This window comes from Schistocerca piceifrons, chromosome 9, assembly GCF_021461385.2.
Source record: "Schistocerca piceifrons isolate TAMUIC-IGC-003096 chromosome 9, iqSchPice1.1, whole genome shotgun sequence".
NCBI lineage: Eukaryota > Metazoa > Arthropoda > Insecta > Orthoptera > Acrididae > Schistocerca > Schistocerca piceifrons.
Genome location: NC_060146.1, coordinates 153,071,643 through 153,096,270, shown reverse-complemented (window position 1 = coordinate 153,096,270; position 24,628 = coordinate 153,071,643). Strand labels below are relative to the sequence as shown.

General features: G+C 42.3%; 1 protein-coding gene across 1 annotated transcript in view; it reads left to right on the top strand.

Annotated features, from left to right (window-relative positions):
* Positions 1 to 24,628, top strand: part of LOC124716779 (tryptase beta-2-like) — a 113,984-nt gene that overhangs the window by 3,249 nt on the left and 86,107 nt on the right. Inside the window, exon 2 of the mRNA XM_047243327.1 lies at positions 23,799 to 23,885. Within this exon, the coding sequence (XP_047099283.1) occupies positions 23,799 to 23,885 (87 nt within the window). The remainder of the gene's footprint in view (positions 1 to 23,798; positions 23,886 to 24,628) is intronic.

Sequence of the window (24,628 nt, the reverse complement as noted above, 5' to 3'; positions counted from 1 at the left end):
TATGAAGTGGGACAAGCATGTAATGGCATTTGTGGGGAAGGCGGATAGTCGTCTTCGGTTCATTGGTAGAATTTTGGGAAGATGTGGTTCATCTGTAAAGGAGACCGCTTATAAAACACTAATACGACCCATTCTTGAGTACTGCTCGAGCGTTTGGGATCCCTATCAGGTCGGATTGAGGGAGGACATAGAAGCAATTCAAAGGCGGGCTGCTGGATTTGTTACTAGTAGGTTTGATCATCACACGAGTGTTACGGAAATGTTTCAGGAACTCGGGTGGAAGTCTGTAGAGGAAAGGAGGCGTTCTTTTCGTGAATAGCTACTGAGTAAATTTAGAGAATCAGTATTTCAGGCTGATTGCAGTACAATTTTACTGCCACCAACTTATATTTCGCGGAAATTCCACAAAGATAAGATAAGAGAGATTAGGGCTCGTATACAGGCATATAGGTAGTCATTTTCCCCTCGTTCTGTTTGGGAGCGGAACAGGGAGAGAAAATGCTAGTTGTGGTACGAGATACCCTCCGCCACGCACCGTATGTTGGATTGCGGAGTATGTATGTAGATTTAGATGTAGAGGTAGTGTGGCGCTATCTCATGGATTGCCGTTATGTTTCAATTTCGAAGTGATGAACCAATGTTTCATCGTCTGTGGCAATGTTCGACAGAAAATTGTCACGATCAGCCACGTAAGACGCAAGAACCCAATACACATGATTCTATGTTACTCTGTATGGTGTTCCGGTAGCCAGCGAAGAACCCAGAAGGCACACACCTTAGTACACCAAATGGTCGTAGAGTGAGTCAGCGCTAACAACAGAGACGTCCAGTTGACCAGCGAGGTGTTTGATTGTGATCTGTCGATCACACCAACTGAGAGTGTCTGCACATTCCAACTTTGCAGGAGTCGCAGCAGAAAATCACAGTCCCTACTGGAACAACAGTCTAGCGTCATTGTCGCTGGAAGACAGATGATCATGGCGCCTGGTTAGGTCTACGCCGAAGAAACACCTCTGGTTGTGGGGCGCTTATAAATCTCAGAGCGAAACGCCAAGGCAGAGGCCCTCGTCGATGCCTTAGCCAAGAATTTCCGACTTTCAGCAGATTCTACGGACCCAGCACACATCCAAGAGGTTACTACTCGTCTGCCACAGTATATGCAATCATAAGAAGATGAAGACGTCGGTAGTTGGAGAAGAAGTGACACAACTGCAACATCTGGAAAGCAGGAAAGCATGTCTATCCAGACTGGTGACTAACCATGTGGTATCACCGCCAGACACCACAATTGCTAGGTGGTAGCTTTTAAATTGGCCGCGGTCCGCTAGTATACGACGGACCCGCGTGTCGCCACTATCAGTGATAGCAGACCGAGCGCCGCCACACGGCAGGTCTAGAGAGACTTACTAGCACTCGCCCCAGTTGTACAACCGACGTTGCTATGAACGGTTCACTGAGAATTACACTCTCCATTGCCGAGACGATAATTAGCATAGCCTTCAGCTAAGTCAATTGCTACGACCTAGCAATGCGCCATAGCAATTGATAGTTATCGTATGAAGCATGTCTCATCAAGAACGATGTATACAAATGATGGATTAAAGTTAAGTATTCCAGCAGCTACGTACTTTTCTTTATAGCATTCATTCCGTATCCTGTTTCAGACCTCACGCCATCCTGCGTGAGCTTATAGCGTGCATTTCGGCTTTCTCTAGCTATACAACAAACCACAAAATAAAACAGCTCTCCTCAGAAGTGACAGAGCACATAGCAAGAATTTTTAAAGAAATACGGGAGGACTCGTGCTCGAGGTTGAATACCCTGGTCTACTGCCGTCATTCTATCTTATTCAGACAGTTTTACTGGGAGCTGTTGTTGTTGTTGTGGTCTTCAGTCCTGAGACTGGTTTGATGCAGCTCTCCATGCTACTCTATCCTGTGCAAGCTTCTTCATCTCCCAGTACTTACTGCAGCCTATGTCCTTCTGAATCTGCTTAGTGCATTCATTTCGTGGTCTCCCTCTACGATTTTTACCCTCCACACTGCCCTCCAATGCTAAATTTGTGATCCCTTGATGCCTCAGAACATGTCCTACCAACCGGTCCCTTCTTCTTGTCAAGTTGTGCCACAAACTCCACTTCTCCCCAATTCTATTCAATACCTCCTCATTAGTTATGTGATCTACCCATCTAATCTTCAGCATTCTTCTGTAGCACCACATTTCGGAAGCTTCTATTCTCTTCTTGTCCAAACTATTTATCGTCCATGTTTCACTTCCATACACGGCTACACTCCATACAAATACTTTCAGAAACTACTTCCTGACACTTAAATCTATACTCGATGTTAACAAATTTTTCTTCTTCAGAAACGCTTTTCTTGCCATTGCCAGTCCACATATTATATCCTCTCTACTTCGACCATCATCAGTTATTTTGCTCCCCAAATAGCAAAACTCCTTTACTACTTTAAGTGTCTCATTTCCTAATCTAATGCCCTCAGCATCAACCGATTTGATTCGACTACATTCCATTATCCTCGTTTTGCTTTTGTTGATGTTCATCTTATATCCTCCTTCCAAGACACTGTCCATTCCATTCAACTGCTCTTCCAAGTCCTTTGCTGTCTCTGACAGAATTACAATGTCATCGGCGAACCTCAAAGTTTTTATTTCTTCTCCATGGATTTTAATACCTACTACGATTTTTTCTTTTGTTTCCTTTACTGCTTGCTCAATATACAGATTGAATAACATCGGGGACAGGCTACAACCCTGTCTCACTCCCTTCCCAACCGCTGCTTCCCTTTCATGTCCCTCGACTCTTATAACTGCCATCTGGTTTCTGTACAAATTGTAAATAGCCTTTCGCTCCCTGTATTTTACATCTGCCACCTTCAGAATTTGAAAGAGAGTAGATTTATGCTTACCAATTAATAATACTACGTCCGATCGCCGTATCCGCCTACAAATACACACGCTATCTCATTGTTCGCTGTACATATCGCCAGCAGCAGCTCCTTGTTTAACGCACTCGTCCCAGCGACGCAAAACGCCACGTGAGCACCAGCACTGCCTGCGACTCCACTGCAATGTCGTTCCAGGCTCCAGGCTTATGAAGTCGGTGTGTTGTATGCCTTCCAGTCCGGTCACTGGTTACGACGGATTCAGCTCCAACACTCAACCCGAAGAACACCAATACCTCATCTCGCACCTGTACGAAGTTTTCGGCCATTGAAACTGAAGGTAAGGGCCACACTGCAGGACTCGGAATTATCTTCCGTTGTGCATTGTAGGTCGGCGGTCCTCAGACATCAATTAGTGGTTACACGGATTTCCTCTGATTCCTCCATCGCACACCTATCACACTCACTGTATCCACCTCGCTAGACTGTAGCGTTTACTATTATCAAAGCTCAGCCGTTTTTTTTCACTATTAGCAGGCCTTACTATTTTTGCATCACTTAACAGATGCGAGTATTTTACTCGTCCGTCGCGTTGCAAGTCACATACATACATAAATGGTTCACCTTCAAGAATAAAATTTCACATAAAACTGACAATAGTACATAAATTTTACACAGACATAGGCACTGACAATAATAAAGTTGTCAAATAAATTTAAAATTCACATTCATATTTCATATACGGACTACATGACATGCACCGTCTTACACACCAATATGTAAATTAGAGGTAATCTTGCATTTATTCTGAATATTTCCATTTTCTTTTCTTGTCTTGCAGGACCGACCTCCAGCGCGTTTTTACCTTCATACTACACATGGAAAATACGTTCCAGCACTACTCACTACATTCAAAAAAGAGGATTTGCTAGGGTCTGCTTCAGACATAAAGCTACTTCTAGGATTTCTACTTGTAGTGCGTCGTTAGTGTACTTATTCTATCCTTGGCATTTGATAAATCTTCATACTATGTACAATATTTACAAGTGCTCGATTGTGAGTGAGTATGGAGAATGTTTTATCCCTTGAAAATCCTAACTTCTTCACTGTTTGTTAATCGTCGTAATAGTTCACGTTCATGTACACATATTTCTAGCTGTATATCTGCCTTATTGAGGCGACGGCATTGCGAGGTTACCTTCGTAACGTGTGACTGGTAATTTTACTGTATTTTTGTCATACGTAATTCCACTCATAATTTATTCCCACTAAAGAAGAAGGTGCTTATGCTAAATGTACTTCTTTCGCTTCTGCGTGTGTCAGGAACTCAGTGTAGAAAATATTATTTCCCTGCATTATGTGCTCATCCCTGGTACGAATTGTATATCATATTTTCATTTACATCCACCTTATGGTTGCTCAAGATGTAACAGTTAATCGCTAAGGAAATAGCTTTCATACTAAGTTGTTTTTCATTCTGATGCATGTGTGGCAGATTACTGTTCTGAGCGTACGTTAAATGTACCGTGTATCTTTGTTAATATAGACTTCAATGTCTCTTCTATACTCTTCACTCTTTCTTCAAGATGTTTGTTTTCACAATTACTTACCGTACGTATATCAATATATTTCGCTTTCCACTCTCATACAGTAATTCATTCTAAGTCTTAAAATTATATAATCTATTTCTTTTTACATCGCTACCATGGCCCTTTCCTAGGTACCCCTGTAATATTCATCTTCGTATTCATCGTCGTATACCCATATAATAATTCATTAAAAATCTTCCAGATAAATCTTCATTTATACCCATATATTACCTATGGGGTTCTCACACTGGCACCACCGTCATATTTCTTTCTTCCCACAAATATAAATAAACTCATGTTACTCAAATACACTTTCACTCTCTTCCTACTTTGACTCCATATATGGTGTCCCCACAAACGTAGATTAACTAATTAATACCTCCAGTTGAATCTAAAATCTTTCACACTCTCTCTACTTCCTAGTATTATCCAGCAGTGAAATTCATTTATTTCTCCATATCGCTTTTTAATCATACAGTACTTACCTCAGTTATTTTGTTAAAGTTCATGTAATTATGTGGTGTGGGTATTGGTTTGTTTTCGTATTTACTTAGCTTATCTCCCACGTGCTGTACGATCCATGTTCACAGTTTCATTTTGCTGCTTATGCTTTTCCTATAAGGTACAATCTAATTAATAGCAAGTAACATAAGTGAGTCCTATAATAGCAGATTTGTGTGTATGTATTCTCCTTGTACATTAAGCTCACTACTGCTGTTGTTGTCTATAAAGAACTGTAGTTCTATAAAATCTTATAAGATGTGTTATTTTATAGTTTACATCTCAGTCACACGAATTTTTCTCTGTGTATACTTCATTCTACCTTTCACATTGTCGCTTACTTGCGTGCTGTATGGAAGTCACTTAGTTCTAAAGTTCTGTGGTAATCATTTTCTTTTATGTATACTTGTTATTACTTTTCTTTCAAAAGTGTGTTAATCCTGTTGTATATAGTCGGATAGGTCATTTCTTGTGTATATTATCTTCTACTTTGAATTCTGATACTTATTTCCAACTATGTACAATCAATATCCTATGTTAAGTTCACAAATTTAGCGTATTCTACGCTCCTTCTAGTTTACTTGCATCGATGCGCTCCGTTTCTTAAAACTACGTATGCTTAACCTAATGATATACTCTTGAAATTAGTGTTCTTTCAGTATAGTCTGCGACTTGGGAATAAATATCTCTATTCGTTTTGTTTGTATAGTTGATTTACGTTGTAGTAATAAACTGATGGGTACAAAATAAATATTGAAATTAGTTGATGAAAGGAGAAAAAATAAAAATGCTGTAAATGAAGCATGGAAAAAGGAATACAAACGTCTCAAAAATGAGATCTACAGGAAGGGCAAAATGGCAAAGCAGGAATGGCTAGAGAACAAATCTAAGGATGTAGAGGCGTATGTCACTAGGGGTAAGATAGATACTGCCTACAGGAAAATTAAAGAGACCTTTGGAGAAAAGAGAACCACTTGTACGAATATCAACAGCTCAGATGGAAACCCAGTTCTAAGCAAAGAAGGGAAAGCAGAAAGATGCAAGGAGTATATAGAGGGTCTATACAAGGGCGATGTACTTGAGGACAATATTATGGAAATCGAAGAGGATGTAGATGAAGATGAAGTGGGAGATGCGATACTGCGTGAAGAGTTTGACGGAGCACTGAAAGACCCGAGTCGAAACAAGGCCCCGGGAGTAGACAACATTTCATTAGGACTACTGACGGCCTTGGGAGAGCCACTCCTGAGAAAACTCTACCCTCTGGTAAGCAAGATGTTTGAAACAGGCGAAATACCCTCAGACTTCAAGAAGAATATAATAATTCCAATCCCAAAGAAAGCAGGTGTTGACAGATGTGAAAATTACCGAACTATCAGTTTAATAAGTAACGGCTGCAAAATACTAACGCGAATTCTTTACAGACGAATGGAAAAACTGGTAGAAGCTGACCTCGGGAAAGATCAGTTTGGATTCCTTAGAAATATTTGAACACGTGAAGCAATACTGACCCTACGACGTATCTTAGAAGCTACATTAAAGAAAGGCAAACCTACGTTTCTAGCATTTGTAGACTTAGAGAAAGCTTTTGACAATGTTGACTTGAAAACTCTCTTTCAAATTCTGAAGGTGGCAGATGTAAAATACAGGGAGTGAAACGCTATTTACAATTTGTACAGAAACCAGATGGCAGTTATAAGAGTCGAGGGACGTGAAAGGGAAGCAGTGGTTGGGAAGGGAGCGAGACAGGGTTTTAGCCTCTCCCCAATGTTATTCAATCTGTATATTGAGCAAGCAGTAAAGGAAACAAAAGAAAAATTCGGAGTAGGTATTAAAATCCATGGAGAAGAAATAAAAACTTAAAGTTTCACCGATGACATTGTAATTCTGTCAAAGACAGCAAAGGACTTGGAAGAGCAGTTGAACGGAATGGGCAGTGTCTTGAAAGGATTATATAAGATTAACATCAACAAAGGCAAAATGAGGATAATGGATTGTAGTCGAATTAAGTCGGGTGATACTGAGGGAATTAGATCAGGAAATGAGACACTTAAAGTAGTAAAGGAGTTTTGCTGTTTGGGGAACAAAATAACTGATGACGGTCGAAGTAGAGAGGGTATAAAATGTAGACTGGCAATGGCAAGGAAAGCGTTTCTGAAGAAGAGAAATTTGCTAACATGGAGTATAGATTTAAGTCTCAGGAAGTCATTTCTGAAAGTATTTGTATGGAGTGTAGCCATGTATGGAAGTGAAACATGGACGATAAATAGTTTGGACGAGAAGAGAATAGAAGCTTTTGAAATGTGTTGCTACAGAAGAATGCTGAAGATTAGATGGGTAGAACACTTAACTAATGAGGAGGTATTGAATAGGATTGGGGAGAAGAGACGTTTGTGGCACAACTTGACTAGAAGAAGGGATCGGTTGGTAGGACATGTTGTGAGGCATCAAGGGATCACCAATTTAGTGTTGGAGGGCAGCGTGGAGGGTAAAAATCGTAGAGGGAGACCAAGAGATGAATACACTAAGCAGATTCAGAAGGATGTAGGTTGTTTTGCCTATTCATTATAGTAATCTTTACGCCTCTGCACTTAACAAAATTAACATTTTCTCTGTTTCAATTTTACTTCCGCGCTATTTCGACCGCTACGGAATGCATGTACAGTCGTGTACAAAACGAGCGAGACCCCTCGCCTTTTCGTTATCCTGATCCGCAAAGCTTTAAAGTCTGCTACACAGCATTACAGGCAAGTCGACGAAGTGCTACCAACATACTACGCACAGACGTCGAATTGAAAAAATATCCGAACTTTGTCAGACTGTTTTCAGTATGTGTAAGACTACATTAATGCGGATTAGTGTGTTAAACACAACACGTAAATATAAGACATAAATGAAAGAAGAAACCCTAATTAGTATGAACTGTACTAATAAAAATTAATTTCAGCTTATCGAGGTAACATAACTGTTTTAGTAAAGCAAAGTACCCCAGATCGTTACTAATTAGCAAAATATTTCGGTCGCGAAACGGTCTGTGCCAACGTTCAGACCACTCATACTGGATTACCGTTGCTGACCTACCATGAAAGTGTGGAGATTTAACAATGCGTGAAGATTCATAACGAATTTCAGCTAAAAATCATTCAGTGCCACACTTAAGTGAATTCAGTTATTGACTGAAGCGGAAAAGTAGGCAGTAACAAGTTTGAAATTCTACAAGAGTTTCATATTGACATCCACAGGGCGCCAGTACAGAATAAAGGTAGCAATAAAACGTATTGGGGGCGCGAGAATTTCTTAAAATTGCTTTATTGATAGTCTATCTGCCTCCATCGAGATTAAAACCGAAAACAAACCTGACCTCACTTGCAGTAGCTAACACCTTTCACTACGCTAGCAGACAACCCAGACAAACAGCCCTCTATTATTACCCCAGGCATGAATAAGCCGGTAATTTCGCAATGAAAATGGCAAAATGATCTGCAGTTTCTGTTGCATAGAGCTTTCTGGACTCAAAAACATGAATTTTCTACCTTTTTGTCGCCGCTTACGTGACAATCATTCCGGATGTTTATCGAAATAACAAAATACTGTTATTAGCGAGTAAATTTAGTAGAATAATTCTGAACCACCCCAGGAAAAAACAGCGACATAGCTGCCAAACATATTCTACAAAGTTTCGAATTCTCCATTAGACTAGCCACAGCCAGAAACCGTTCATTAGCCGAAATGTTTCTTAAGCTAGCTAGCAATGGGAATGATCGAACTTCTAAAACGCGGTGGCATTAATACTGGGATCTGAATTACCAAGTGTATAGGCAAATGGATTTTATTTGCATTCCTGTAAACGTGATTTGCATCGAAAGCGTAGCTAGGATTAATATCCTGATGCATCGACTGCAACTAGAATATTTCCAGTAAAGAGTAGGGGGAATTATTTATGCGGCCCTCATCTTCAGTACCTGTCGTAGCTGTTTTCGATGTTAGGATTTCGTCACTTAAATCGGTATAAAGGGAACCCCACTAATGTCACTTTCTTGACCGGCTATCTGTCTACCCAACCCATAAAACCCGTTTACCTCGAGTACGGGTAGACATAATAAGCCGAAATGTTTCGCAGTTCCTGCAGTATACGGTCTCTTGGTGCTGTAAAAAAGTGAACTTCTATGTCAACGCAATCTAAAGATATGGCCGTTTATGTCAAGAAAATTTACGCGAAAGGTCAAAAAATGGCTCTTCCAACCTGCGACTGAAGTAGCCGCGCGGTTCGTGACTGAAGCGCCTATAATCGCTCTGCCACCGCACCCGGCGAAGCCCTTTTCATCTCATGTATAATGATAATATTTACTGTCTAGTGAGGATAAACTGTATTCGCCAGCAGCTCAGATCGTTTGACCACGGAACTTTTACGAAGCTACATTGAAATTTTGTTCGAAGTCGTCTGCAATATCCACTTCTAAACGCACTAGGAACGTCGTATGCGATATCCACTCCTAAAGGCGCTGGCAGATATTGCAGTACCACAACAAGTAGTAATTAGTTTATTGTTATTGGTCCATGCATGACACTGTATTTCAGTATCAATTTAACGCACATAGGTGTTGTCTATTTATGGCTGAAAATAATGAACAAAAAATAAATAAACAGCAAAAAACTTCGATGTTCAAATCAAATGTAACTCACATGTAGCATATTACAACATAATTTCGTTGTTACATCTACATGACTACATCTACAGGATTTCTTTGCGTCCAGACTTACGTGCCTGGCAGAGGGTTCATCGAACCACCTTCGGACTATTTCTCTACCGTCCCACTCTTTAACAGCGTGCGGGAAAAAGGACGACTTAAATCTTTTCTCACGAGCCCCGAATTACATTATTACTGTGGTCATTTCTTCCTGTGTAAGTTCCCGAGGAAATAATGTTTTGGCATTGTGAACACATGTTCGTGACTGAAATTTCGTGCCAAGATCTCGCGGCAACGAAACTCGCTTATCAAATCTGGGACCCTCTCTCCCCTATTTCGTGACATTACAAATCGTGCTACCGTTCCTTGGACGTTTTTGGCGTGCACCATCAATCACGTCTGTCAAGGATCGCATACCGCGCGGGAATACTATAGCAGTGGACGGACAAACGTAGTGTAAGCAGTGTTTTCACTAGACCTGTTGCGTATTCTTAGCGTGCGGCCAATAAAACGCAGTCTTCCGTTTGCCTTCCCCACAAATGTATGTTAGAGTTCGTCCCAGTTTAAGTTTTACTGGGTACTGAGATGAATAGACAGTATTTCGACTTGTGGTTTGTCATGTAACCGAAAGTTTGTTATAATTACTGTACGCAGCTTTCGTGTTTAATGTATTCCTCATTCAACAGAGTACACTCCTCGTACACCACACGTAACTGTTTCAAAGTTTTAAATTGCTACTGCTGTCACCAAGTTGTAGTGGTCATCTAAACGTGCCGTTTTGAAACAAAGGAAAATATTATAGGCAAATATGGCAACTAAGAAGCAGACTATCCAAATAAACAAACATTTCCAGTTCAAGTCGTTGCAGTAGGTTCTACTACACTGTTACGTAAATTAGGAACAAAATCCATTAGTAGATCGTTATCAGGAAAACCAGCCCTCATACTGCAAACTGCCACTACTAGAACGAAAGTTTCCAAACGTGCAATCAGTAGTCGAGGAAAGTGGACGCCTTTTGTCTACTGAATCGCGACTCACGCCACTTACTAGGGGACCCGCCAAGTGTCATACCCCGATGTTGCTGAAGCTTCGCTCAGTGAAAGAGGGGACAAAAATAAGCGAACACATGTCTCAGCTAATCTGCAAACACTCGACCACTTCTGAGGAAACGACGGTCAAACTTTTCAATGCGCTGCTGCTATAGTGTAGATACCTTTTAGCAGCCGAGCCACCGCATCAGTTGAATCCTTACACGCTAAAAGGTCTGGTTTGTTTTCAGTTCTAATCTCGATGTAGGCAGATAGACTATCAATAAAGCAATTTTAAGAAATTCTCGCGCCTGCAATACGTTTTATTGCTACCTTTATTCTGTACCAGCGCCCTGTGGATGTCAATATGACACTCTTGTAGAATTTTATACTTGTTACTGCCTACTTTTCCGCTTCAGTCAATAACTGAATTGACTTAAGTGTGGCACTGAATGATTTTTAGCTGAATTTCGTTATGAATCTGCACGCATTGTTAAATTTCCACACTTTCATGGTAGGTCAGCAACGGTAATCGAGTATGACTGGTCTGAAACTTGACACAGACCGTTTCGCGGCCGAATGCGCATAATATTTTGCTAATTCGTAACGGTCTGGGGTACTTTGCCTTATTAAAACAGTTATGTTATCTCGATAAGCTGAAATTAATTTTTATTAGTACAGTTCATACTAATTAGGGTTTCTTCTTTCATTTATATCATATATTTACGTGTTGTTTTTAACGCACTAATCAGCATTAATATAGTCGTACACATGATTGAAAATAGTCTGACAAAGTTCGGATATTTTTTCAATTCGACGCCTGTGCGTAGTGTGTTGGTAGCACTTCGTCGACTTGCCTGTTATGCTGTGTAGCAGACTTTAAAGCTGTGCGGATCAGCATAACGAAAACGCGAGAGGTCTCGCTCGTTTTGTACACGACTGTACAGCTGTATGTAATTGTAATCTCAATTGTTTTTCTCTCATTAGGCTTTTCGTAGTGATAAAGAAATGTCATTCTCTCTACTTGATTGCAATCGTGTTAACCTCTGAAGCTTTAGGTACTGGATTTTAGGAAAAAGGTGCTTGTATTTTCTAGTAGGTCTACTAGGAACGCATTTTCTACATACATTGGGCGGTCCTACCTTGTTGTTGTGTTGTAACTGGTACATCCCTCTATTGTACTTTTAGTACGCGGTATGTGGATCAAAACAAAATGTTTTAGACACTCTGTGACCAAAATGGTACTGAAACAGTGGTTGACAGACTAAAGGCCGAAATACTAAATGTCTTTTTTCACAGCTGTTTCACAGAGGAAGACTGCACTGTAGTTCCTTCTCTAGATTGTCGCACAGATGACAAAATGGTAGATATCGAAACAGACGACAGAGATATAGAGAAACAATTAAAATCGCTCAAAAGAGGAAAGGCCGCTGGACTTGATGGGATACCAGTTCGATTATACACAGAGAACGTGAAGGAATTTGCCCCCGTTCTTGCAGCGGGGTACCGTAGTGTAACACCTACAACGCCTCTCGGTGTTAATAAATCAAAATAGCTCCCAAATTAGCTCCCATGCCCTCGAAATATAAATTCAGAAAATGTCCCAATCCCCTCCACAAGTAGTAATTTACGAAATAGAAATAAGAGACAAATAGAGGGAAATCTATAGTAGAAAAATAATAGCGAAAGAAAAGAATTTTAATCATAAATTTTGGAAGCATGTGAGGGGGGAAAACGATAGAAATGGTTAAATTATTAGTTATTCTTATAGATGAGAAAATCAATATTATAGTCACAGAACGTAGGTCTTGAACACCAAAGATAGCGTTTACTAAAGTATAAATAGACATACAATGCAATTATGATACTCCAGTCTCTATCGTCTAGTCTGTTCGAAGTCAATTAGGGCGTACAGCTTTAGGAAGCGACAATAGGAGCTTTATTTAACCAGGGCGTGAGAATAAATCGCGACGAGATTGTTTTCTGGGAAGCATTAATTTCAGATCAGAATTAGAACTTTTGTCATATTAGAGGAACGGGCAGGTGATCAATAATCTCTCTGACTTTAACGTCACTTCGTGTGAAGATTTAAATATTTTACGGAATTAACGATTTTTGAACAGATTCGGACCTTGTATTGTGATAGTGGAAAAGCTTTACTTCACGCGACTAGTAATCATAGTTCGTGACAGTTTATGGATATTAAACAGGAACAATCTTTTTATCGAAAGTCACAGAACATTGTTTAGTATCTCTGATATTGACGGGATTCCAGATTAGATACTTATTCAAAGAACCCCTTTGAATGCGATCGTGTGAATGAACTTATTTATTAATAATTATTGTTAAATAAAATACGTGTTAATTTGAAACTGACTATTCGTCTTGAACTTTACTTCGATTTAGGTTCATAAATAATTAGGTTACGTGATTTTCACCAAGAATAAACTGCAGACTAGTAACTGAAACAAGTGAACGAGAATAAGCTGAAAACACGTATTAATTTACTTATGGCTTTTTCCCTCAGAACTGGGAAGACAATACATGTAATGACTCACTGGGGTTAATTTAAGAACTAGCCGGGATAAAACAAAACCCCTCAATACCAGTCAATGTATAGATAAATTAACATTCCTACTTTCATGCAAGATGCGGAAGTCGGGATAGAAAAAAAGGTCGCTACAGTAGGTCTCTAGAAGAGCGTAGCGTTCCAAAAGATTGGAAAAGGGCTCAGGTCATCCCCGTTTTCAAGAAGGGACGTCGAACAGATGTGCGGAACTATAGACCTATATCACTAACGTCAATCTGTTGTAGAATTTTGGAATACGTATTATGTTCGAGTATAATGACTTTTCTGGAGACTAGAAATCTACTCTGTAGGAATCAGCATGGGTTTAGAAAAAGACGATCGTGTGAAACCCAGCTCGCGCTATTCGTGTACGAGACTCAGAAGGCCATAGACACGGGTTCACAGGTAGATGCCGTGTTTCTTGACTTCCGCAAGGCGTTTGATACAGTTCCACACAGTCGTTTAATGAACAAAGTAAGAGCATATGGACTATCAGACCAATTGTGTGATTGGATTGAAACGTTCCTAGATAACAGAACGCAGCATGTCATTCTCAATGGAGAGAAGTCTTCCGAAGTAAGAGTGATTTCAGGTGTGCCGCAGGGGAGTGTCGTAGGACCGTTGCTATTCACAATATATATAAAGAACCTTGTGGATAACATCGGAAGTTCAATGAGGCTTTTTGCGGATGATGCTGTAGTATATCGAGAAGTTGTAACAATAGAAAAATGTACTGAACTGCAGGAGGATCTGCATCGTGTTAATGCATGGTGCAGGGAATGGCAATTGAATCTCAATGTAGACAAGTGTAATGTGCTGCGAATACATAGAAAGAAAGATCCTTTATCATTTAGCTACAACATAGCAGGTCAGCAACTGGAAGTAGTTAATTCCATAAATTATCTAGGAGTAGGCATTAGGAGTGATTTAAAATGGAATGAGCATATAAAATCAATCGTCGGTAAAGCAGATGCCAGGCTGAGATTCATTGGAAGAATCCTAAGGAAAGGCAATCCGAAAACAAAGGAAGTAGGTTACAGTACACTCGTTCACCCACTGCTTGGATACTGCTCACCGGTGTGGGATCCGTACCAGATAGGGTTGATAGAAGAGATAGAGAAGATCCAACGGAGAGCAGCGCACTTCGTTACAGGATCATTTAGTAATCGCGAAAGCGTTAGAGAGATGACAGATAAACTCCAGTGGAAGACTCTGCGGGGGAGACGCTCAGTAGCTCGGTACGGGCTTTTGTTGAAGTTTCGAGAACATACCTTCATCGAAGAGTCAAACAGTATATTGCTCCCTCCTACGTATATCTCGCGAAGAGATCATAAGGATAAAATCAGAGAGATTAGAGCCCAAACAGAGGTATACCGACAATCTTTCTTTCCACGAACAATATGAGACTGGAATAGAAGGGAGAACCGATAGAGGTACTCAAGGTACCCTGTGTCACACACCGTCAGGTGGCTTGCGGAGTACGGATGTATATGTAGATGTAGTTGTCCACTTTTGATGTTGTTGTCTTCTTCCTTCTAATTCATTTATATTTTCTTTTTCTTTCAGTTATTATTTTTTCAGTGTTACGTCAGCGGCTCCATGATGGCATCAGAGTACATGGAACATAAAGAAATTATTAACATACATGTATATTCATTGTCTGTAACAGTACTAGTACTCACAGTTCTGCCCACTACGCATGATGCCTGTCACTTGTCGGCACTTTATAATATAATAAAAAATATATAACAAATGTTAAGATGTATGGAAACTGTTGTGGGTTGGCAGGAGAGCCAACACCCTATTAATAGAGGAAGCCGAAAAGCACGCGTTTTAGCTCACGCAGGCTGGCGTGGGGTCTGGAATAGGACAAGGAAATTAGAATTTAGGAAAACGGTCGTAGCTGATGGAATACTTAACTTTAATCCATTAATGGTGAACGTCGGTCTAACGGTACATGAATCACAAGATCAATAGCAACTGGTAATGGCGCCTTGCTAGGTCGTAGCAAATGACGTAGCTGAAGGCTATGTTAAACTATCGTCTCGGCAAATGAGATCGTATTTTGTCAGTGAACCATCGCTAGCAAAGTCGGTTATACAACTGGGCGAGTGCTAGGAAGTCTCTCTAGACCTGCCGTGTGGCGGCGCTCGGTCTGCAATCACTGATAGTGGCGACACGCGGGTCCGACGTATACTAAAGGACCGCGGCCGATTTAAAGGCTACCATCTAGCAAGTGTGGTGTCTGGCGGTGACACCACATTCCTCCCCCGCAAATCGGCGTACGGTTGTGTTATAAGGCTTCCGCCCGCCGTGGGGAGGACCTCATGTTGACGTATGCGACGAGGTGGGGAGCCTAACAACAGGCGAGGCGGTGCCACCCGCACCCTGCCATTCGGACCGCGGGGAGCTAGGAAACGCCTGAAAACCTGCTCCAGGGTGCACGCCAACATGCGGTGTATGCGCCCGTAGAGAGACAGGTGGGACCGAAGGGTCGACCTCCATCGGGCCGGGGCACCCGACGGGCGAAGACGACATACGGTCCGGAGCGGGCAAGAGTTCCATGTCGGAGGACGACTGGTCACGGGAAGCGATCGGCTGCGCGTGACCCAGGGAGGCGCCCGGCGGTTGCAGCGACGCATTCACAGCGGGCGTCGTCGGCGGGAGAACAGGCGGCGGCGGCAGTGGCGGCGGCACGTCGCCATGGGGCAAAATGGAAGGCAGCGTCGGTAACACCTGGGGCTGAGGCGAGCCATTAGATGGGTTCCCAGGGCGCTGACCGGACGGCACCGTCGCTGAAAGCAGACGGGGAGCGGCAGATCCCGTGCGACGACAGAGGCGCAGCTGGTTGAGATGCCGGCGCACCTCACCAGAGGCTCCCAAAACCAGATACTTAGCGCGTCCGAGGCAGCGAAGAATGCGCCCTTCGAGCCAACGCCGTGAACCTCGATAGTGGCGATAGTAGACAACGTCGCCTGGAACAAAAGCAGGTGGCTGCCGCTGCACAGGAACCTGATGCGGCGGATGTAGCAAAGACATCAAGTTTGACGACCGTGGAGCAACTCAGCCGGCGAGCGACCATCTCGGGGCTGAGAGCTATACGAGAACAAAAAGAGCAATAACGCGTCCTCCCGAGAATGCGACTCTTTTAACTTCAACATCTGTGACTTGAAAGTCCTGACCAATCGTTCAGCGGCACCGTTTGACTGTGGCGAAAACGGCGCGGACGTAAGATGTTGAATAATATTGGCCTTGCAGAATGACTGAAATTCTGCGGACATGAATTGTGGGCGATTGTCGGAAACAATAGTCTGTGGAAGACCTTCAATGCAAAAGGTAGCAGATAACGCTTGGATGGTGGCAGATGACGTCGTGGAAGACAACCGGACAACAAAAGGAAAATTACTGAAGGAATCTACCACAACCAACCATCGAGCATTCCAGAATGGACCAGCAAAATCGATGTGTAAGCGTTGCCAGGGAGAAGTGGCTTTTGGCCATGCAAAGAATTTCCGCGGTGGGGAGGATTGTTCTTCGGCACACACCATGCAAGAAGAGCACATATTCGTAATCGCGGCATCGATTCAGAACCAAGTACAGTGCTGACGAGCAAGTTGTTTCGTTCTCACTACATCCCAATGTCCTTGGTGGAGAAGCCGTAAGACAGAGGACTGTAACGAACGTGGGACCACGACACTGGACTGATCGTTATCAGAGCGCAACAGCAAAACACCACGTCGAACAAAAAGTCTCTCCTGGTGGGCAAAAAATCGGCGAACCAACGGATCGCTGATCCGTCACTTTGACAAGGGCCATTGCGTAGCAACAAAACGCAGAACGGTAGCAAGGACAGGGTCGGCAGCTGTGGCAGTAGCTACACGACGAAATTCAATCGGAAACGATTCGACCACGTCATCGGTTTCCGCATCAATGAACATGCAAGCAGGTTCGGAGGAATCGAATACCCTATCCTCAGCAACAGACAAACGGGACAACGCATCGGCGTTTCCGTGCTTAGCAGTGGACCGATACAAGATATCGTAGCGGTACTGCGAGAGGGAAATAGACCAGCGAATGAATTTCTGCGCTGTACGTGGAGGTACAGGCGTGTTCGCATGAAAAAGCGATGTCAAAGGTTTGTGGTTTGTGATGATGGTAAAGTGATGACCATACAAGAAATCATGAAACTTTGTAACACCAAATACGAGAGCCAATGCTTCTCTCTCCATCTGTGAATAATTTCTTTGCGCAGACGAGAGCAATTTGGACGCAAAGGCAATAGGGCGATCGTGCGATCCATCTTTGTGCGCAAGCACAGCACCGATCCAGAAATCCGATGCATCTACCATCAACAAAAGGGGTTTCTGGGGATCGAATGACGTAAGGCAAGTATTGGAAAGCAACGCCGATTTCAACTGGCGAAAGGCGCGTTCGCATTCCGTCGTCCAGACGAACGGAACACCTTTACGGCGTAAGCGATGAAGCGGAGCTGAAATGGAAGAGGCGTGTGGGATATATTTATGATAATAGTTGATTTTTCCCAGCACACTCTGTAGCTGCTTCAAATTCTGCGGCGAAGGCAAGTCTTGTATGGCACGGAGATGCTTGGGACTGGGATGTATGCCTTGGGCATTGAGAACATGTCCCAGGTAGGCTAAGCCACGAGCAAAAAACACACATTTGTCCTTTCGCAAGCGAAGACCATTGTGTCGCAAGACCTGAAATAATGTTCTGAGATTGGCTAAATGTTCTTCTTCCGTCTTTCCGGAGATCACAATATCGTCCAGATAGTTTGCTGCAGTAGGGACTGACGCACAAACAGTTTGTAGATAGTGCTGAAACAATGCAGGGGCGGATGCACACCCGAATGGCAGTCGTTTGAATCGATACAAACCAAGATGCGTGTTAACCACCAAGACGCGCTGGGATTTCGCCCACCGGTATTTGCAAGTACGCATCTGCTAGGTCCAACTTCGAAAAATATTTACCCGGGCACAGTTTGTCAAAAAGATCTTCCAGGCAAGGTAAAGGAAAAGTTGCAATCACTAGTTGTGGATTCACTGTTGCCTTGAAGTCCACACATAGTCTCAATTTTCCTGAAGGTTTTGGCAAAATTACTAAGGGTGAGGCCCAGAGAGAAGCCTGCACACGTTCAATTACACCTTGCGATTCCACATCGTGTAATGTTTTTGCGACCTCATCACGCAATGCGTGGGGAACATTGCGCGCTCTGAAAAATTTCGGTTGCGCGTTTACTTTCAGTTCCAAACGTGCTTTATAGTTCGTAGCGCAACCAAGGCCCGGTGCAAAAATGTCTGCAAATTCTTCACATAGACGAGAAACTGTCTGAAGGCACAGTCTGGTTCACTGATAGGACCTCATTTACTATAGACAACAACTGAAATAAATCGAAACCAAACAAGTTCACTGCAGAAGAAGAACGAAGGACGTAAAATGACACAAGTTTTGTTTGTCCTTTGTATGTTGCAAGAAGGCTGCACTGTCATAACACAGGGATATCTTGACCGGAATAGCCAGTTAACTTAACATTTGCGGCACACGACGGAGGTGTGCCCAGCTGTTTGTACGTGTCTTGATTGGTGAAACTGCAGCTCTGGTATCGAGCTGGAATGGTATCACTTTGCCGTTAATGTCCAAATCTACAAAAAGTTTATTGTCCTGCTGACGACAAGAGCGACTGTCTCGTGCAACGTGAACTGACACTGGCACATAATCACTTGCGACTTGACGGGATTTCCGGCGATGTCGACGCACACTTTTTGTGGGACGAACACAGTCACTGTTAGAGAGAGTAGCACTGGGTGGAGTGGAATGAACTACATGAATATCCATGGGCGAAGTTTCACGAGCCTGAATATCCTTGGTTCGAATTCGGCGCGAAGCAAAGGGCCTGGAATGGTTGTGAGTGTCCGATCTGAGCTTTTTCTGGCAAACACTCTGAACATGGCCTTTTTTATTACAGAAAAGCAAATAGCTTGGCGTGACGGGCAATTCTCACGCGAATGTCTTGTAGCACACCGTGGGCATGATTTTAGCACTGCATTTACTTGCCGCGCGGCACACTTGGCTGAGAGTCTGGCGGCCGCTGTGCGCCAGGCGCGAGGGCTGTTTACTGCTCCGTGCAGCTCGCCCGGCGGGCCGGTTAACCTGACACATGGCCAGTGAAGTTTCAAATGATTCCTGAGCCAAGTCAAGTGTGTCCTGCCGATCCAATATGTCCATCACTTGTTGAAGGGAGGGATTGACTAGTTTCAAAATCTGTTCCCTTATACGAACATCAGAAACGTTCTGTGCAATTGCATCACGTACCATAGTATCTGAATAAGGGAGTCCACATTGACACTCAAAAGCAGAATCCCTAGTAAGGCCTTGCAAGGTTGCAACCCACTCCCGATTAGTCTGACCTGCCGTACGTTTTGTACGAAAGAAGGTATACCTTTTCGCAATTACATTGACTGATTCTTTGAAATATGCATCTAATGCAGACAAAATTTCGTAGTAGGACAGAGTTGCTACGTCGCGTTGGGGAAATAATTTGACTATCACACGGTACCTGGTCACCCCTACAGAGGACAACTAAAAAGGCTGCCGCTCATTACCTTGAATTCTGTAGGCGGCGAGATGGAATCCAAATTGGCGTGACCACTCCGTCCAGCTTTCCAGTGCAGCATCAAAAGGTAGAAAAGTTGGTGCAACAGCGTGTTGTGGCTGCATTAGCGGTGAAGCGGCGGCTGCCGCATCGTTTTGCATTGCACGTTGACCCTGGACGAGCTGTCCAAGGACATCCAGTAAGGCCTGCGTCTGCTGATTCTGTAAGCGATAAAATTGGAACAGTACATCTGGAGATTGTGGCGAAGCCATTACACAAGTAAATCAGGGCAATATCGATAAGAACGCAGATTGGCCTCGTCGCCAATGTTGTGGGTTGGCAGGAGAGCCAACATCCTATGAATAGAAAAAGCCGAAAGGCACTCGTTTTAGCTCACGCAGGCTGGCGTGAGGTCTGGAATAGGACAAGGAAATTAGAATTTAGAAAAACGAACGTAGCTGGTGGAATACTTAACTTTAATCCATTAATGGTGAATGTCGATCTGACAGTACATGAATCACAAGATCAATAGCAACTGGTACTGGCGCCTTGCTAGGTCGTAGCAAATGACGTAGCTGAAGGCTATGTTAAACTATCGTCTCGGCAAATGAGAGAGTATTTTGTCAGTGAACCATCGCTAGCAAAGTTGGTTGTACAACTGGGCGAGTGCTAGGAAGTCTCTCTAGACCTGCCGTGTGGCGGCGCTCGGTCTGCAATCACTGATGGTGGCGACACGCGGGTCCGACGTAAACTAACGGACCGCGGCCGATTTAAAGGCTACCACCTAGCAAGTGTGGTGTCTGGCGGTGACACCACAGAAATAATGACATTAATCTTTAGGTGAGCCGAATAAGCACAGTAAGCTGAGCTAGGCCTGTAAATGGGTAAAGAACCTTTTTATGCCAATTCCAGATTAGTGAAATAGTCTTCCTCATGTAGGTTTTTGCTTACCGATCAATAATACTATGTCCAATCGCCGTATCCGCCTACAAAATCTTGACCGTGTCCATCATGCCTTTTGTAATCGGATTTTCGTAGTACCTACGAAATACAGCTGGTGGGCTTCTTGGATTTTTATATATTACCGTACTTCTTGGAATAATAACTTGCCATGTGGGATTAGCCTAACGGTCTAAAGCGCTGCAGTCATGGACTGTGCGGGTGGTCCCGGCGGAGGTTCGAGTCCTCCCTCGGGCATGGGTGTGTGTGTTTGTCCTTAGGATAATTTAGGTTAAGTAGTGTGTAAGCTTAGGGACTGATGACCTTAGCAGTTAAGTCCCATAAGATTTCACACATATTTGAACTTTTTTCATCTTTCAGCTGTATAATTGCCCACATCTCTGAGACAGAACTGTGCTGCAGTGGTTTGAGGAGCATTATAGTGAACCCAGGTCACGTCTCGGCGACCAAATTCGCCTGATGTAAATCATATGGAACCCATCTTGGTCGCTATCGGGTGTCATCACCGCGTACGCAAATCGGCGGCTCGTTATTTACACGAATTACATGACCTGATGCGTAGACATCTAATGCCACATACCTCCACAAACATACAAGGAAACAATCGGATCGCTGACAGGCAGAATCAGTGATGTATCTCTTTCTAAAGACGAACAAGCTATTAAGCAGATGGTGATAATGTTTTGGCTCATCAGTATAGCTGGTATACCAATTGGCTAAAACTAGAACACCTCTCGTACAATATTAGTCTCAACTTACAATTATTGCCGTTCTGAGCATCATATGTAGCATTGTACTTGTTACCAATTCATTAACACAATCCAAAATCATAGCTCTGTATTGTGCTTATTTGAACAACAGAGTGTTATCTTGTAAGATATAAACTAGGTTCGGTAGCAGTAATGTACAATAGTAAGAGATAATCATTTTTCCCTCTTGTTCAGCCATCAGTAATGTGATTGAGTAACTCTTCACTGGAGATTAATAACGTTTTTCAGATTTTTGTTGTATGAAACGTTTATACGACACTATAGTAACTCAACAATACACTGTTTTAACTTTTCACTGCTTTTAAGGAATTCAAAGTAATTTTTATCGGTACAAAACATATAAAAGTTAAAACAAAAAGGGTCTAAAAGCTACTGACACTAACTTCATGGGCCTAGGCCCAACACTCAAGTCCGATGATAGTTCAGTCACAGTTTGCCGCCTGTCCTGTTTTACCAGTCTGCTCAGCCTATGATGTGCGACATCTGTAATGAGGGATGGCCGTCCAATCACATGACGATTGGACGTGGTTTCACCTTGGTTTCACCATGTGTCGAGGACTCACCACAGCGCTCCTCGAACACCCAAAAAGCTGTGCTGTTTCTGAAATGCTCATGCCGAGCCTCCGGGCTATCTCAATCTGCCCTCAGCCAAACTCAGATAGATAGCGCGCCTTTCCCATTCTATACACGGACAGCACGCTCACTGATATTACATGCCCTGTGCGTGTATCTGACTAGATTTTTATCGTCTCCATGGGCTTATATCGACAGAAGGTCCAATGTGGTTCATCAGAGAATAAACACATCAGTCACTTCTACATAGAAATTCGTCAACAAAGTAAAAGGAATTGGTCACGAAAAAAAAAACATTAGGTCCCTCTTAAACAGAAGTTCATCAGCAGTTAATCTTTTTATGGCTGATAACAAGTTGCTGAAAATGTGTGTTCCTGAATAATGGACACCTTTCTGTAGCAAAATAATGACTTTAAATCAGTGTGAATATTATTATTATTTGTATCATTATTATTTCCACGATCTAATCGCTTGGTCTGAGAAACATTGTGCTATTTATGACAAATTTCAGTAAGGAATAAATGTATTGGAAGGCAGTAGTTAATATCCTTACTTGTTTGAATAGACTCAGCAGAAAGTTCTTCAGTTCACATGAGAAACGATTCATATTACACATTTTTGTAGCAGAAAATCTTTAGCTTGGCACTTTGAATTAACCAAAAGAAAGAAAGGTCCACTGTGACAATACTGAATGAAAGTAAGCAAAGTATGATAGTTTCTCTAATTTTATATCATTTATGTCTAATGAATTTATTATAATTAACACCAAGAATGTTAGGAATACCCAGTGGAGGAAACTTCTAAATTTATTACCAAGTATTAATACCAAGAAGTTTAGGAGTTCACAGAGCGGAAACCTCTAACAAGCTATGAGCTGCTTATAATGTGTTTAATCAAAGTTTTATTAGAAAGAATTGTCTATGAATCATTTATTAATGACAATGAAAATTACAAAAGCCATTTTTTCAAAACTGTTTGTTGGAAACGAAACAACATTGACAAGTGGTAATGTTACTGACGAGAGGTCGCTGATATATCCAATAAACGTAAGGGCCTTGTGGGACACCATATGTAATTAGTTCCCAGTTGTATGACGCCTGGTAACTTAACACAATACTCTTTCTTTTTCTCATCATTTGCTTCTTATACAGACGTAAGATTTGAACCATGCTTCAATCAGAAATTAATATTCTAAATTAATTAAAATTATGTCGTGATTTGCTTCATCAGATGTCTTTGAGAGATCGTGTAAAAAGCCTTCTCAGTCGCGTAGCCCTTAAGAAATCGATTTTATTTATTTGCTTATGCAAGTGCTTGCGGTCAGCATTCTTAAGTCATTTGGAAAATATTCCAAAATACTGATCACAAAAATGTCAGGACATATTACTAAAATCAGTCAAATAAAGTGTAATCAGATTTGTTGAGGTTTTATTGTGTTTGAGTGTGTATGTAGGTACACAAAAACTACGAATGCAGATTGACAGGGTGTAGTTAATTTTTCATCTGTTTTTGTATGTCGCTAATACTGACTACCAACAGTCATACATAAGAATTAGTAGCAACAATAGTTTGCTTCATAACTTGAAACAAGAAATTTACTGTTGCAGGTATAGCAAGTGGACCGCCGCCTGGGAGGCATCTACCGAAGTCAGGACGAGTCCACCACCTGGATCGTGGTCTCAAGCTGGGCCCAGGTGCACCCTGAATTCAACACGTCATCCTATTACAGTTACGACGTGGCTGTCATATTCCTGCCCAAGGAAGCTCCTCTGAACAGTGAGTGGCGCAAAAATAACTTAGCGTTCTTGTTCGTAGAGAGAGAGAGAGAGAGAGAGAGAGAGAACATAGTGATGGAATGACAAATGTCATGAAAAGCGGCGTTTCCAGCCGGATAGTTTTTCTTAATACACTATATAGCTGCTTTTCTTTCAGTTATTGGTTTATTCAGTACTTTTTTATACTGTTTGTATATGTATACACACAGGTTGGCCCACTTAGGTGTTTCAGCACAAGTATCTCTGGAGTAACAATAGAAAATCAAAAACGACTTTCATGGGTATGAGTGGTAGGCAGAGGCTCAGAAAAGTAAAAACTTTTAGACTTTTTAAGATGTAAGTAAATATTAATTTCAACACAAATTTATGTTTTTCTTTGAAATGGTTCAAATGGTTCAAATGGCTCTGAGCACTATGGGACTCAACTGCTGGGGTCATTAGTCCCCTAGAACTTAGAACTAGTTAAACCTAACTAACCTAAGGACATCACACACATCCATGCCCGAGGCAGGATTCGAACCTGCGACCGTAGCGGTCTCGCAGTTCCAGACTGCAGCACCAGAACCGCGCGGCCACTTCGGCCGGCCTTTTGAAATGGACATTCCCATATTACTTCATATGCAATCAATAACATGAAAAATCCCAAAAAGAACGGCGTTTTT